We start from the raw sequence: 15,661 nt of genomic DNA on the forward strand, positions 1-15,661 counted from the left end.
TTCAGGGAAATATAAAAAGTTCAATTGAACTAGAGTCTAAAGTGCTGGAGTGAATTCGGCCAATTTGGCCAGATGTTTAGTTTGAGAACTATTTCTGAAGGGCTTTGTGTATTGTGTAAGGAACATCGTACATGGTCATGCTGGTGGCAATGTGAGAAATAGGGTAAGGGAAAGGGGTAAGAAGCTAGTAAGCCACGGAGAGGGCATTGCATTTATTTCTAGGCAATGGATGATGAGGGTCTGCACTGAGGTAGAAGCAATGAGGAGGGAGAGGGGTAGCTGAATCAGACAAATATGTGTGCATTAGAAACTATGATGCTGACATCTCTCTGTGAATGGCCTTGTTCTAAAGAGACACTTCCTCCCCATTAAATTCATGAGTGCTTCTCAGAGCAACTCACATATAATGACATGGTTACAAGGAAAGTGGGAATAAGACCTGCCATCTCACCTTGGGATGGCGCTAAAGGACCATCCAGACTCAGATCTCCCTGTGGGGTCAGTGAAGGACTTTGTTGAGGATACAGCACAGCCCAACTTCTCCCTCTGCCCCATTTCTCTCTGCCCACGTGGACTGCAAGGGCAGTTTCCACAAACCTTCCCGCACACTAATTTCCCTCTCAAAATCTGCTTTTGGAGAACACAAACCATGGCAATGTGGGATATAGAAGTAATAGATTTAGAAACTGATTTAATATGAGGCATAGCAAAAATGAGGAACCTAGAATGGCTGTTCCAATCACTGAGATAGAAATACAGTGTGTGGCCAAAATGGGCAAGTGCAGGGATGGAGAGACAGTTCATTTCAGGGGTAAACTGAGTTTGAATTGCCTGTGGAGCATCCAGCTGGAAGTGTCCAGTAGATAGTTGAATTTGCCAGGCAGGAACCTATGAAAGAAGTTGTCATGACAATGAATGGGAAGGTTGAGGAAAAATATGTATACTGAGGAAAAAGGAGGGCAGAAGGAAAAATCCTGGGGTAATCTATCAGAAATGTCCAGGAGACAATTAATTGGGACAGTTAATAGCTTATGAGGAAAGAATTATTGCTGATAAGACTTGACGAGGTGTGCATAGAAAGCAGGAAACAAAACTCTGGAGAAACCTGCTTTTTAAATAGAAAGCAGATGAGAAAGAATCCCTAAGCATAACATTCTTTTCACATGAGAACAGGTAGAAAAGGGAACAAGTTGGATTCTTTGTTTCTGAACAGTCACCAAGTCCCATGGATTCTTTTGCTGAAATAATTGAGGCTTATGGGACAAGAAGACAAAACCCATGAGGATGACATCAACTTGACTCTCAGGAAGACTTTTACATCAAGCGCTGGCAGTCCTTGATCAATGTGCCTGGGCCTCCCTGGCTCCTAAAAGAACTCCCACGGCAGGGGAACCAGGGAATTATTCCAGTGCCTGGAAAGAAAACAGGCACCTCCAAGCTCCTAGCTTTGACCTCATACTGGGGACAGGGAATTTTATTTTTTGAAATTCAGTACATCCAGATAATATTGCAAGTCTGTCTGCATCTGCAGGTTAAAATGAATCTCAGCAGAGATGAAAGTGTGGGGTAGCAGATGAAAAATTACTTTTGTAAATCACAGTCTCTGATACTTGAACTTCAGCTTCTGAGTCAGATTTAATGATAATTAAATTTACTTACAGTGAAGTTTTAGAAAACAAGTTAGTTATTTTGTTTTTAGTAGAAAGGCAATCAAATATAGAGCTAAATGGTGGAGCTGAGCTTGGAAGAACTGGGGCAGAGAAAGGTTAGACAGGATAAAAGAGTTGTCTGTGGGAACAGAACAAAGTGTGGGATATTGCAATATTGCAAAGCGGGTGGAGATAATGGCAAAGAGAGTATAAAAACTACGTTGTATTGAGCTTATAAGAAATGCTCTTGTTGAAAATCATGAGCTTCTGTCAAATGCTCAAGTTCATTCTCCTGAAAGGTCACCATTGGGCTAGCTCCCTAGGAAAAGTAAAATAGGGGAGATTGATTCTGTGGTTTCAGATTCATCACATGGCTTGGGGACATTGATCCAAAGTGGTCCTTAGCTCACACTACCTAAAACCACTGAAAGCTCTAAACACCCCACATCCCACAAACCACATCCAGGTACCCTTCAGCGCAAACAACTCACCCATGTGTCTGTCTTTCTGTGTAGAGAACAGGTGGCCAAGAAGCACTGTGGAAATCACTGGTGGCACTGAAGTAACCTAGAAGCTGTCTGGTTGGGGGTGGCAGGCTCTAGGGACAGGGAGAATTTAGCCTGTTCCTGTCGAGAGACACTGTATCCATCAGAGATCTCTCTTTTGTTTATATATTTTGACATCAAAGGAGCAATAGATCAACCGTAGCCCCAGTCCTGGGTCTTGTCGATGCCAGTACATTCCATCATGACCCTTAGTCTGAGAACATTCCAGCATAATCCTCTTTCCTGTCTTTGCAATCCTATTCTTTGGGGTCTGGATAACATCAGCATCCATGGACCCTGTGGGGAAATAAGACAGAAACTGAAGACAGAGACTGGTAAATGTCTTCAAGCTGCAATCTCTATGGATAGGCTTAATCCAGAACCTGGAAAATTTAAGGCAGTGATTTCCCCATCTGTTTTCCAAACTCACCTGTTCCCAGGAGACAAAAGGCCACACAGAAGAGGAGCATGGAGGCCATGGCATGAAGAGGAATGATGGAGGTGTTTCCAGCTCTGGATGTTGAGGGAAGCAGGGCATGGAAATAGAAACTAGGAGGATTCAGGAAGTGATGTCATTGTGCCTTCCAAGGTACTGGGTCTTAAAGATGCCATGTTGGCTTATGTATTATGTGTTCTTAGCAGATGCTGAAATTCTTCTACTTGCTTCTCTTCTCTCTCTGGTGCTTTACTGACAACCACCAGAGAGTTGTATCTCTCCCCTTTCTCAAGGCATATCTATTTCAGTTGTTCAAGGAGACATCATCCTCCTGATAAAGCAGGCTGGAGAAAATTCAAAACCAAGTTGAATTTTGAATAAAGGGAGTCTAGTCTCACTTGAATGATAGGACAATATAACTGTTCTCCTTTTTTTTCTGCGCTTAATCATTTATTCTAACTCAGTTCTTGGTAAACTATGCAATTTGAATACGTTCTCTGTAAAGTTTGAGACTTTTTTGTTTTAAGAATGACAGGATTCCTAACTTTGTTTCAAATTGCTCCTATTTTTTAGTGGCTCCTGCTTTTCTGGTCAGTGTTTTCTGGGCACAGAGCTTTATTAAAAATATTGGTTTATTGTAGAAAGATGTTAGTTTAATGTGGGTATGTGCTTTAAAGAAGCACTTAACACCTTCATTCCTATTTTGAATTAGCTGAAAATACAGTGGTTCATTAAATAATTCATTTTATTCTAAATAAATTATTCCTGACTTTAGGAGGAAAGAGTTTAATATTTAATGCAGCAGATTGCAAGTACAGAACAGTTATAGTGATAGTGTGAGACATTGTCCAATGTAATAAACAACTGGCTCTTTGCTGCTTCAGATCTGTGCTTGTCCTGGTGAAAAAGGAGAGTTCCCTGACCCCCCTGGAAGGACGTGCAACAGGAGTGTTGCTCACCTCTTCGGTTGCTGCAGGGGCTCAAACCCCTGAGGGGAAAGGGAGCACGCAGACGGACAGATGCAGGAGCCCAAGTGTGCAGATAGTTCTGCCATCCGCGCACGGCTTGAGTGTTAACTAGCTCAGTGGACCCTCTGCCTTTCTGCAAAGGCGGAGGGCCAGTGTGACAGCTTTCTGTATCCTGAGCTCTTGCCCAGCGTCCTGGAAGAATTGAGTCACACACGGGCTTGAAGGATGAATGTGGGGTTTTATTGAGTGGTGGCAGTGGCTCTCAGTGGGTTGGATGGGGAGCTGGAAGAGGGGATGGGGTGAGAAGATGATCTTCCCCTTGGAGTTTGGCCATCCAGGGACTGAACTCTTCTCTGACCACCCCCAGCTGAACTCCTCTCGCGGTTCAGACGTTCCTCCTCTTTTTCTCTGCCATGTCGTTTCGCCCTCCCTCTGCTTGTCTCCTAGCCTGCTTGTCTGCCTCTGAAGCCTGGGGTTTGGGGTTTACATGGGTACAAGAAAGGGGGCATGGTGGGTCAAAAGACAACTTTTTGGGGATGAAAACAGGAATGCCTGTCCCCATTTACAGCTGCAGGTCTCCAGGCTTGAGGGTGGGGCCTTTGCTGGGAAACCACCCTTTCTACCCAGTACTTCTGTCTCCTGTCCATATCACTGGCTCTCCCTCATGCATGGGTACACCATGGCATCCTACCCTAATCATTCCTGCTGCATGTCAAATTGGTAAAGTCTTATTTTTAGATATTTTTACTTTTAATTCTAAAAATTTCAAACATATACAAAGTAGGCTTAATAAAATAATGAGCCTTTGTGTCCTCACATGAGTCATCTTTGGCAATTACCAACTCCTCATGGCCTCTCTTGTTCATCTGCCACCTCCTTCACCACTTCTGCCTCTTCTGTGTAATTTTGAATAGTTGTTGCTTTATTTAGGAGTACCCAAATAAATTTTTTTTATTTTTAATTTTTTTAATTTTTCTTTTTGAGATGGAGTCTCGCTCTGTCACCCAGGCTGGAGTGCAGTGGCGCAATCTCGGCTCACTGCAAGCTCCGCCTCCCGGGTTCACGCCATTCTCCTGCCTCAGCCTGCCGAGTAGCTGGGACTACAGGCGCCCGCCACCACGCCCGGCTAATTTTTTTGTATTTTTAGTAGAGGCGGGGTTTCACCGTGTTAGCCAGGATGGTCTCGATTTCCTGACCTCGTGATTCGCCTGCCTCGGCCTCCCAAAGTGCTGGGATTACAGGCTTGAGCCACCGCGCCCGGCCCCCAACCGCATTTTACAGCTATTGTCTGCACTCCAGATGACATATTCCAGTGTCCCCTCCCTTTTTCTCTTTCTGGTTAGGGTTCTCTGTTAGCAATATGAATAAAAATGTGGATTTGTTCCAGTAAATGGCTTAGCCAGGGGTCTGATGAATATAAACAAGACGATGATCATAAGAACTTTTATTTTGGGTTTGTCTTCAATGTAAAAAAAAAATCATTGCCCTTATTTGCATTTCTTAAAGTAAACATGCTGTTTTGCTGTCCCCTGCTGTGGGCAGTAATCTGAGTGGAATTAATATTTGGGGGCTGAATATGAACTATTCGTGGTGATCACACTAGTTGAGAGAAGAGAGGACTCATATCCAGTGGTTGAGAGACCGTTTTCCTGGGCATTTCTAACAAAAGTTTGTAGGTGCAGAGCAAGGAAAGGAGAAGCAGAAATCATTCTGGGAGCAGAATCTATGCCCGAGGAGGAGTGAGTGAGCATTATCAGAGGAATGAATGGAGGGGACACACATTTGCATGGGAAGGAAATTGAAAAAGGCATCCCAATTTCTGGTCAAATGAGAGGGTTCCTAACGGCACAGGCCAATATATTCTCTACTCTGGGCTGGCTCACGTACCTCTCAAATCGTATTTATAATCCACTTTTGCTCTGACCTATACTCTACCACAGGCAGAACACAGACTTCTTCGTCTTACCCACAGACCATGTCCATCTGTGTGCTGTGCGTATGTACGTGATTCTAAGGACTGTTGAACCCCTCATTCCATGTGTGAGTTATTGATCTGTGTAACACACACCCTCTGGCATAAAAGGCTGCCAAAGGATAAGTAATTTTATTTCTTTACTACTGCTTAGAGTTTTTGGTGTCCTAAGAGAATTTTGCCTACTCTCAACTCACAAAGATGTTTTTCTGTATTTTCTTCTAGAACATTTGTGGTTTCAGCTTTTATAATTACATCTATGAAACATCTCAATTTAATTTTCATTTATGGTGGTAGGTGGCAGTAAAGGTTCATTTTTTCCATATGATTATCCAGGTTTTCCAACATACTTGTTGAGAATTACCATCTTAATGCATTGAAACTTCCAATCCATAAGCATGATATATCTCTCCATTTAAAAATATTTTCTTTAGTTTCTCTTTGTGGAGTTTTGTAGTTTTTAATTGAACATCTATTGCTAAATTTTTCTTAAGTAATTTGTTATTGGTACTATTGTGAATGGTATTATTTTCTGAAGTTTGTGTTTCAATTGTTTGCAACTAGTAAAAAATTTGATTTTTAAAATACTGATGTATCCTGTGATATTGGTAAATTCACTAATTATTTCTAGTTGTTGTTCCTTGATTTCTTATGATTTTCTATGTAAACAATCATGTAATCTGCAAATAATCGTACTTTTACTTCTTCCTTTTCAATGTTTAAAACTTTTATTTTTGTTGCTTTATCACGCTGGTTAAGATCTCCAATATAATATTGAATAAAAATAGTGAGCAGCTTAGCACAAGAATTTATTAAGCCCAAGAATTCAAGTCCCACCTGGGGAATATAGTGAGACCTCATCTATAATTAAAGTAAAAAGTAATGAGTAAACTTCATGGCTTGTGTCTTATTATATTATAGGAGGAAAGTGCTCAACACACTATTCAATCAGATGTTATTTGTAAATTTTTCATTTATAACTTTAATCAGATTGAGATAACTGTCTTACCAGTTTACTGATAGTGTTTCTTTTGATTTACTACTGATTGTGTCAAAGGTTTCTCTGCATCTGTTGAGATGGTCAAGTGATTATTCCTCATTATTCTGCTGATATGGTGAAGTATATTGATTTTGGAACGCTAAACCACTGTTTCTCCCGCAATAAACTCACTTGGTCATGTTGTAGAATTGTTCACATATACACATATGTATATGCACACAAATATATACATATATTCATACATATTTGGATTTATTACTTATTTATTTCTGATCCAAAAGTATATTTTCTATTTTTTGAAGAAAATTAATTTTTGGAAGACTTTGCTAATCAAAATTTGAGTGAATTATCTAGTTCCCGCCCCCCCCATAGATGTACTTCATAGCAACTCTACTTTTTTTTTTTAGTTCTGGAGTACATGTGCAGGATGTGCAGGTTTGTAACATAGGTAAATGTGTGCCATGGTGGTTTGCTACACCTATCAACCCATCACCTAGGTATTAAGTCCAGCATGCATTACCTATTTTTCCTAATGCCCTCCCTCCCCCCATTCCATCCCCCAACAGGCCCCAGTGTGTGTTGTTCCCCTCCCTGTGTCCATGTGTTCTCGTTGTTTAGGTCCCACTTATAAGTGAGAACGTGCAACGTTTGGTTTTCTGTTCCTGGGTTAGTTTGCTGAGGATAATGGCTCCCAGTTTCATCCATGTCCCTGCAAAAGACATGATCTCATTCCTTTTTATGGCTGCATAGTATTTCATGGTGTATATATACCACATTTTCTTTATCCAGTCTATCGTTGATGGGCATTTGGGTTGATTCTGTGTCTTTGCTATTATGAATAGTGCTGCAATGAACATATGCATGCATGTTTCTTTGTAATAGAATGATTTATAATGCTTTGGGTATATACCCAGTAATGGCATTCCTGGGTCAAATAGTATTTCTCATTCTAGATCTTTGAGGAAGCACCACATTGTCTTCCACAATGGTTGAACTAATTTAGGTTCTAACCAGCAGTGGAAAAGCATTCCTATTTCTCTACAACCTTGCCAGCATTTTCATAAGGCTTTTCTGACTGGTATGAGATGGTATCTCATTGTGGTTTTGACCTGCATTTCTCTAATGATCAGTGGTGTTGAGATTTTTTTTTTTTTGGTATGTTTGTTGGCCGCATGAATGTCTTCTTTTGAGAAGTGTCTGTTCATGTCCTTTGCCCACATTTTAATGGGGTTGTTTGTTTTTTTTCTTGTAAATTTGTTTGGATGTCTTGTAGATTCTGGATATTAAACCTTTGTCGGATGGATAGACTACAAAATTTTCTCCCACTCTGTGGGTTTCCTGTTCACTATGATGATAATTTCTTTTGCTGTGCAGAAGCTCTTTAGAACCCATTTGTCAGTTTTTGCTTTTGTAGTAATTGTTTTTGACGATTTCATCATGAAATCTATGCCTGTGCCTATATCCTGAATGATATTGCCTAGATTTTATTCTAGGCTTTTTATTGTTTTGGCTTTTACATGTAAGTCCTTAATACATCTTGATTTAGTTTTTGTATAAGGTGTGAGGAAGAAGTCCAGTTTCAATTTTCTGCAAATGGTTAGCCAGTTCTCCCTGCACCTTTTATTAAATAGGGAATCATTTCCCCATTGCTTTTTTTGTCAGGTTTTTTGAAAATCAGATGGTGTAGATGTGTGATCCATTTCTGAGTTCTCTGCTCTGTTCCATTGGTCTATGTGTCTGTTTTTGTACCCGTACTATGCTGTTTTGGTTATTGTAGCCTTATAGTATAGTTTGAAGTCCAGTGGCATGATGCCTCCAGCTTTGTTCTTTTTGCTTATGATTGTCTTGGCTATTTGAGCTCTCTTTTGGTTCTATATGAATTTTAAAATAGTTTTTCCTAATTCTGTGAAGAACGTCAATGGTAGTTTAATGGGAATAGCATTGACTCTATAATATTATGTGCAGTATGGCCGTTTTCATGATATTGATTCTTCCTATCCATGAGGATGAAATATTTTTCCATTTGTTTGGGTCCTCTCTGGTTTCCTTGAGCAGTCAGTGGTTTGTAGTTATTTTTGAAGAAGTCCTTCACTTTCCTTGTTAGCTGTATTTCTAGGTATTTTATTTTCTTTGTAGCAATTACAAATGGGAGTTCATTCATGATTTTGCTGTCTGCTTGCCTGTTGTTGATGTATAGAAATGTTTGTGACTTCTGCACTTTGATTTTGTATCCTGAGACTTTGCTGAAATTGCTTATCAGCTTAAGAAGCTTTTGAGCTGAGACAGTGGGGTTTTCTAGATATAGGATTATGTCATCTGCAAACAAAGACAACCTGACTATCTCCCTTCTTATTCGAATACCATTTATTTCTTTCTCTTGCCTGATTGTGCTGGCCAGAACTTCCAATACTATGTTGAATAGGAGTGATGAGAGAGAGCATACTTGTCTTATGCTTGTTTTCAAGGGGAATGCTTCTAACTTTTGCCCATTCAGTATGATATTGGCTGTGGGTTTGTCATAAATAGCTCTTATTATTTTGAGGTATGTTCCTCAATACCTAGTTTATTGAGAGATTTTAACATGATGATGAATTTTATTTAAGGCCTTCTCTGCATCTATTGAGAAAATCATGTGGTTTTTGTCTTTAGATCTGTTAATGTGATGACTTATGTTTATTGATTTGCATATGTTGAACCAGCCTTGCATCCCAGGATAAGCTTTTTGATGTGCTGCTGGATTCAGTTTGCCAGTATTTTGTTGAGACGTATTTGGATTTAATCTGTTCATATATTGTGAAAAGTTTTCTTTCATTTGCAGCCGTGAAAGATACTGTTCTGTAATGCGTTTGACAGATTTTGACATTAGGGTTCTGCTGGGTTTATAAAAGTGTTGTGAAGTGTTTCTTCCTCTTCTATTTTCTGAAAAAGTTTATGTAAGAAGGATAGTCTTTTTTCCTTAATTTTTTATAGTATTCATGAAGAAATAATTCAGGTCTAGAGTTTCTTTGAGAGAAGATTTTTGATAAAAAATTTAACTTCCTTCATTTGAAGTTCTTTACATTTCTTATTTCATTTTGAATCATTTTGGTAAATGGTGTTATTCAAATAATTTCATTTCATCTAAGTTGAAGAATGTATTGCATATACTTATAATATTGTGTCACTATTTTAATGTCTTTTGTGTCTATAGACATATGCTTTCCTTCATCATTGATATTGTAATTTGTGTCTTTCCCCATTTTGTCTTGATTGTTATGGGTTAATCAATTTCATCAGTTGATTAAATCATGACCATATTTTCCTCCAAATTCTTGAACATATTTCTATAATAGCTGCTTAAAATTTCTTATCTGAAATTTCCAACATTTGTGTTATTTCAGGGTTGGTTTTTATTGTTTATTTTTTTCCCCATGTGTAACATTTCCTAGTTCTTCCTATGTCTAATATTTTTTTCATTTCAAGATCAAAATTGTAGATGCTACATTGTTGACACTCTAGAGACATATCTCTCTACAGACATATATATCTACAGATTATATATATATGTATATATATATATTTGCCTTTATTTAGAGAGTGCTGAGATATTTTTCTTCAAAAGGCAGCAAACTTAACTAGCAGATCAGTTAGATCCTTTTGAGACTTGCTGAGCTTTGTTAGGGCAGTTCTGGAGTGGTTTACTCTATGACTTTGGTAGTCCTTCTCTTGAGATGTGACCCCTATGTGGTGCCAGCTGCATTCCCAGGGGTTTCAGCAAGGCCTCTTAGCTCTGCCCGGTCAGGATTCCTGTCTCCCATGCCCGTATGACTGTCAGAATCTCCATTCCTCTCACAGCTACCCAGCAACTGCTCTCTGCCAGGTCTTATGGAGGCTTTTCCTGTGCATTTGCTGCTAAGTTTTTGACCAAAGACTTAAGGGGACTTCATACAATATTTGGAGGTCTTATTCTGCATAGCTTCCTTCTCTCCAGTAGCTTATCCCTATCACTATCAGCCATGTCCACAGCTCTGAACTCAGTCTCTGCCTCCCTATGCTGGAGAGACCACTGCCCCCTGCTTGGGCTTCATATCCTGGAGCTGCGGCCCAGAAATCATACCAAGGCAGAGTCTTAGGACAATAGTGAAATTCCCCTTCTAGGTTTCCTCTTTCTCAGTGATGGCAACCCCATACTGCCTGTTGTCTGCTGTCTGAAAATAGTTGTCTTATAATTTTTGTCAAGTTTTATAGTGGCTTAAAGCAATAGGACAAGTACAGTAACAACTATCTCTTTTGATTTAAAGCCAAATCCCAAAAAATAAGCATCTTAAAGGTTTTTATTCCATATTGTCAAACTGACACCATTATAAGTAGTTTAAAAGAGTAACACTTTGACTAGACTCTTAATCAAATTGGACAACAAAATTCATTTGTAAGTGTTCTCAAACACATTTTTACTAATATTTCATTCCATATTCATATGAATTTTCTGTATTCATATTTTCTCATTCATTATTAAATTGTTTGTTGGATTTTTTTAGACTGTTATCTTTATGGTAAACCCTGATGGTTTTCAGGATATCATTTAAAATTTGTTTTCCTAAATTTATTTTTTCCCAGACTTCCTCAGGAATTTGTTTTAATTTATCCAATGATAAATCACTCCCAAAGAGAATATAATGTTCTAATGTTTTTCATGAAAGTAATCTATGTTTTGTCATCCTTACACACATTACTTGAAATACATTTTTATGGTTCTTTTTACTCTTCTCCCTTTCCCCAGAAAACAAAATTCAATGTAGTGTAGCTGAAAGTTTCTCAATGCCTATATGTCTCAGTGAGTGGGAGTTGCTTTGCAAGCATTTGTGGAATCAAAATGGATCAGCGGTCATATCAAGAGCTCAAGGAGATTGGTGTTTGCAGTGGATGGAATTTGGCCCTAAAAGAGATAATGTGTGGGCAAGTATTAAGTCTTCCAAAAAGATGTGTGAAGTTTTTCTGTCCTTTGCTATAACCAGACAGCATAATCTACTTAGAGCAATGAAAATTAATTTGAATCAAATTTACCCCAGATTGTAAAAAAGCACAGCTAAATGGAGTGAAGCATTTTTTCAGCAGTTCTGGATGGAAAGGGTTGTCGATGGGTGACAGTAGTTTGGGGACAGCCATGGCTGGTAACTTTTCTATGCTGCTTAAAGACATGAGTAATAATGGAAGAGACAGCATGTTGAGCACTCAGCAGAGTGGAAGTGAAAGATAGAAGTCTCATTCACATAATGGAGATAACATGCATGCACCTACTAAGGTAAGAGACCACCTGGTTCCTCCCACATCTACTGATTCTTTGAAGTCTGGGACAGGGGTGGTGCCATATTGAGTGGTGGTATTTCCAGTGCCTAAAATTTCAAAAAGGAGACTAATATCTTGTATATCTTAGGACTTCCTACAAATTGTGGAGGAAAATATAGAACTCTCAATAGAGAATTTTGCCTGAGGATATGGATAGGCCATTTTGAGAACAGAAATCCAGGACCACTATCACATGAAGAAGTGCTCAAATTCATTAGTAGTTAGAAAAATGCAAGGGAAAGAAAAGGAGGGAGAGAACATTATTCAGCTTTCTAGATTGTTGCCACTTGTTATTATAGTAGTATAAAGTAATCTCTCAGTTCCTTTAAATTATTGGTTTTATTTAGTTTTAAAAAAATTGTCACCTGTTTCTTTATGGTAAACACTGATGATATTCTGGTGTTGGGTGAGCAGGGCTGAGGGGATGGAGAGAGAGAGATTGGAACCTCTTTACATCGCTAGACTGATAACAATCTAGATCACTGGATAAGGATTAAAGGAGGTATTAGGATGTAGGAAAACACCCTATTCACTTTTATGTGGGATTGCAGATGTATACGGTGATCCTGAAGAACCCGTGGTGGTATTTAGATAGATAAAATATGCATAGAATTACATGTCTCAGCAATCACAACTTGTTCTGGGTATATAATCCTATAAAGCAATCATACAAGTCTATGAAGGTATTTGTACAATAATTTTCAATTCTGGCAGGAAACCAGAGAAAATCTGGGTATGTATTTCTGAAGAAATGGGTATGAGTACTCTCTATCATACAGAACCAACAGACCGAATGTACATACTGAAAAACAGAGCATTTCCCTTGCTTGAGCTGAGTGGGAAAGTAACGTTTATGTGATTTTAAATACATACATACATGCCTACTGCTGAGTGCTCTATGAGAAGGTTCATGGCTGGATCATGACGGATCTGTTTTTTTCTCCTGGGATTTTGAACTCAGGCTTAGAAAGAGCTGGGGTGGTATTTGTCACTGTAGGGAAATGATGGCAACTGAATTTGTAATCTTTAGTGACCATCTCATTCTCACCACGAGGCCTGGAGAAAAAGGGATGGTGTACAGGGAGAGAAAAGCATGCAGCAGCAAAATTGAATAAAAATCAGAGCTGGAGAGATAGTCATTCTAGAGCCTGGCCCTAGTGGTGCCTTTTCAGAACTGTCTGTCCATCACCTCTTGACTTCTGCTAAACACCCTTTATCCTTGTGTTAAATTCCACTGTGGCTTAAGCTGGCTGCAGTTATTTTCTGTTACTCCCTTCCAACCTAATACATCACCTGCTTCCTGAACTGGGTCTGTGACAAGTTTGTGTGCTAACAGGAACTGACATTTCAGTGCTGTGGACGGACTGCTGGCGCAGAGATACAGTGCGGTGTCTCCCGGTTCCGAGGACAGGATTGCCAGGCTGCAGGGTGGGTTCTTGGGGCATTGAGGTGAGAATCGCTTCTTGTGCATCTCCGTTTCTTGAAGAACTTGTTCATTCTGAAAGGAAATCAAAAACATAAACTCTTTATTCTGATTCTGCTGATACCAACAAACAAAAGTATGTCCGTTTTCGGGGGTACAGTACATCTTTGTTTTCCTTCCTTTTCCTTTGACCAAATATCCTGGAGTCTGTGTGACTTTGGCATGAAAACAGCCTGTAAGAGAAAGAAACAGATGCTGTAGACAGAGTCCAGGAAAGACCTTAACAACAACAGCAAAGCTTGGATCTGGGGTTGGCCAGCCCAGGACAAGGGTTTTTCTTCTGTGCTCAGAGCTCACCTGCTGCCAGGAGGCAAAGAGCTACACAGCCGAGAAGCCTGGTGCCCGTGGTCGCATTGACGTCGCAAAGGGATGAGGCTTTTTCATCCCCGTCTGCACCTTCTTGTGACGTGATTGCTCCACAGATTCATAATCATCTTGTTACTGCTTCCTGTTTCTGAGCAAAAACACTTCATGGTATCGGGAAAAAAAGCTTTTATTCCTAACTCAGTAAATATAACTAAGTTATTTTGTATTCATTTAAAATATTGTATGTCTATTTTTGCTAATATAAGCAAAGCACTGATATTTTAGAAAGTTAGAAAATAAAATAACAAAATAAAAATATACCACTGCCAGAAAGCAATTATCACTGTTAACACATTAGTGAGAGTCTTTCTAGATCCTTCTCTCCCCATATATAAATGTGTAGATATATAGACACATTATTTTTTATTATAAACAATATTCTTGAAATTCTGTTTGATAAGCTTTTTTTTTCAGTTAATGATCATCATCCTTTCTCATCAATGCATTTTCATCTTATCTACTATTTAGTTTTTATGCAGAGTTTTACAGTTGTTTCAGAAATGTCCTTTGCCATTAATTTGAGCATCAGTTTCTAACTCAAGACTAGACATTTCTTCTGGCTATTAATTATCTAATTATCTTTTAGTATAATATAGATCTCTATTGTAATTGCTATTTTTATGATTCTGAAACTAGCCACTGCTTTGAAAAATACTTCACCTTTTAGCTCTTTTTGGTGTATTTTAGCTTGTTCATTTACTAGTGTTTCTTTTAGATAACCTCCCTTTTTTGCTTTTCTTTCTGTAACTATTTATTTTAAATAGTGCATTTTTGGTGATTTATTTTTTTTTTACTTTTTTCTTCCTCCATCTCATCCTCATTTCAGGTTAGTAATGTTAACAGTTTAATGTATATCTTTCCATAGATTTCTCCTTACTTATTTAATTGTTCAGTGAGGTTGTTTCCTCCACATTACAAGATTGTCTTTGAATATATAGACAATAACTTGATAACATACCAACAAAATGACCACTTAAAAAAACAACTTGGCACAGGAAATAAAATATTACCAGAATATTTGAAAGCTCTCATTTCTTTTCCCAGATCCCATGCCTCTGTTCTCTAACTCTACTGAGGTGTTTGCTTTTATATTTATTTGCTTCTCTTTCATATTTTAACACATAGGTACATAAGCAAACAAAATAGTGTTTAGTTTTACATGCTTCCAAACTTTATACAAATGAGACAATACTGTACCTTTCTTCTGTAATGTAATTTTTCTTCAAATTTGTGAAATTCAGTCATGTTTGTGTGTTTAGTTTTAGTTCATGAATTTTTACTGCTGTGTAATTTCTTTATAATAATAAACCATAATTTATTTACTCTTCTGTTAAGTTACATTTGGATGTTGTATGCATTTTTGCTATTACAGATGTATTACAGTGAATATCCTTGTCCTGATTTTCACAGAAGTGTTTCTCTAGAAAAGCCTTTCTCAAGGGTGGAATTGATGGACAGTGGGTACACACATCTTGAACTTTACTAGGTAATGCCAAATTGTTTTCCAACGTAGATCTACCAATATACACTCTAGCCAGTGATTCAGAGAATTCTTGTTGAACTTTGCCTTGCCAACACTTGATAGATTACTATTTTTACCATCGTAGAGATTCTTGTGGGTATATATTTCGTTGGACTCAATTTCCATTTCCCTGATTATTAAATTTAGCAACATTTACATGTTTAATGACCAGTGAGATTTTGCTAGGAGCTTATGGTTTTCACTCACTTTTTCTATTGACAGTTACCTTTTTCTCATTGATCTGTAGAAAAATTAGTTTCTAGGTTTTTAAAAAATAAATTATATATACTAGCTTTTCTTGAATATATAAATATAGATAGGGATATTAATTTGGTATAAATATATAGATATTTAATGATATGTCACTATACAGTCAATCTTGTCACTCTTATATA

The 15,661-nt window shown here is 38.3% G+C and overlaps 1 pseudogene and 1 gene segment (V, D, J or C); both read right to left on the minus strand.

Moving 5' to 3' along the window:
* Positions 1 to 2,136: 2,136 nt before the first annotated feature.
* On the minus strand, positions 2,137 to 2,706 carry LOC101148823 (T cell receptor beta variable 24-1-like; annotated as a pseudogene).
* A 10,022-nt stretch (positions 2,707 to 12,728) lies between these two features.
* LOC134756932 (T-cell receptor beta chain V region CTL-F3-like) lies at positions 12,729 to 13,723 on the minus strand. The segment is given in 4 exon segments: positions 12,729 to 12,951; positions 13,189 to 13,393; positions 13,482 to 13,551; positions 13,676 to 13,723. Coding segments are annotated over 2 exon segments (246 nt in total).
* Between the last annotated feature and the right edge of the window lie 1,938 nt (positions 13,724 to 15,661).

The sequence above is a fragment of the Gorilla gorilla genome, chromosome 13 (genome assembly GCF_029281585.2).
Source record: "Gorilla gorilla gorilla isolate KB3781 chromosome 13, NHGRI_mGorGor1-v2.1_pri, whole genome shotgun sequence".
NCBI lineage: Eukaryota > Metazoa > Chordata > Mammalia > Primates > Hominidae > Gorilla > Gorilla gorilla.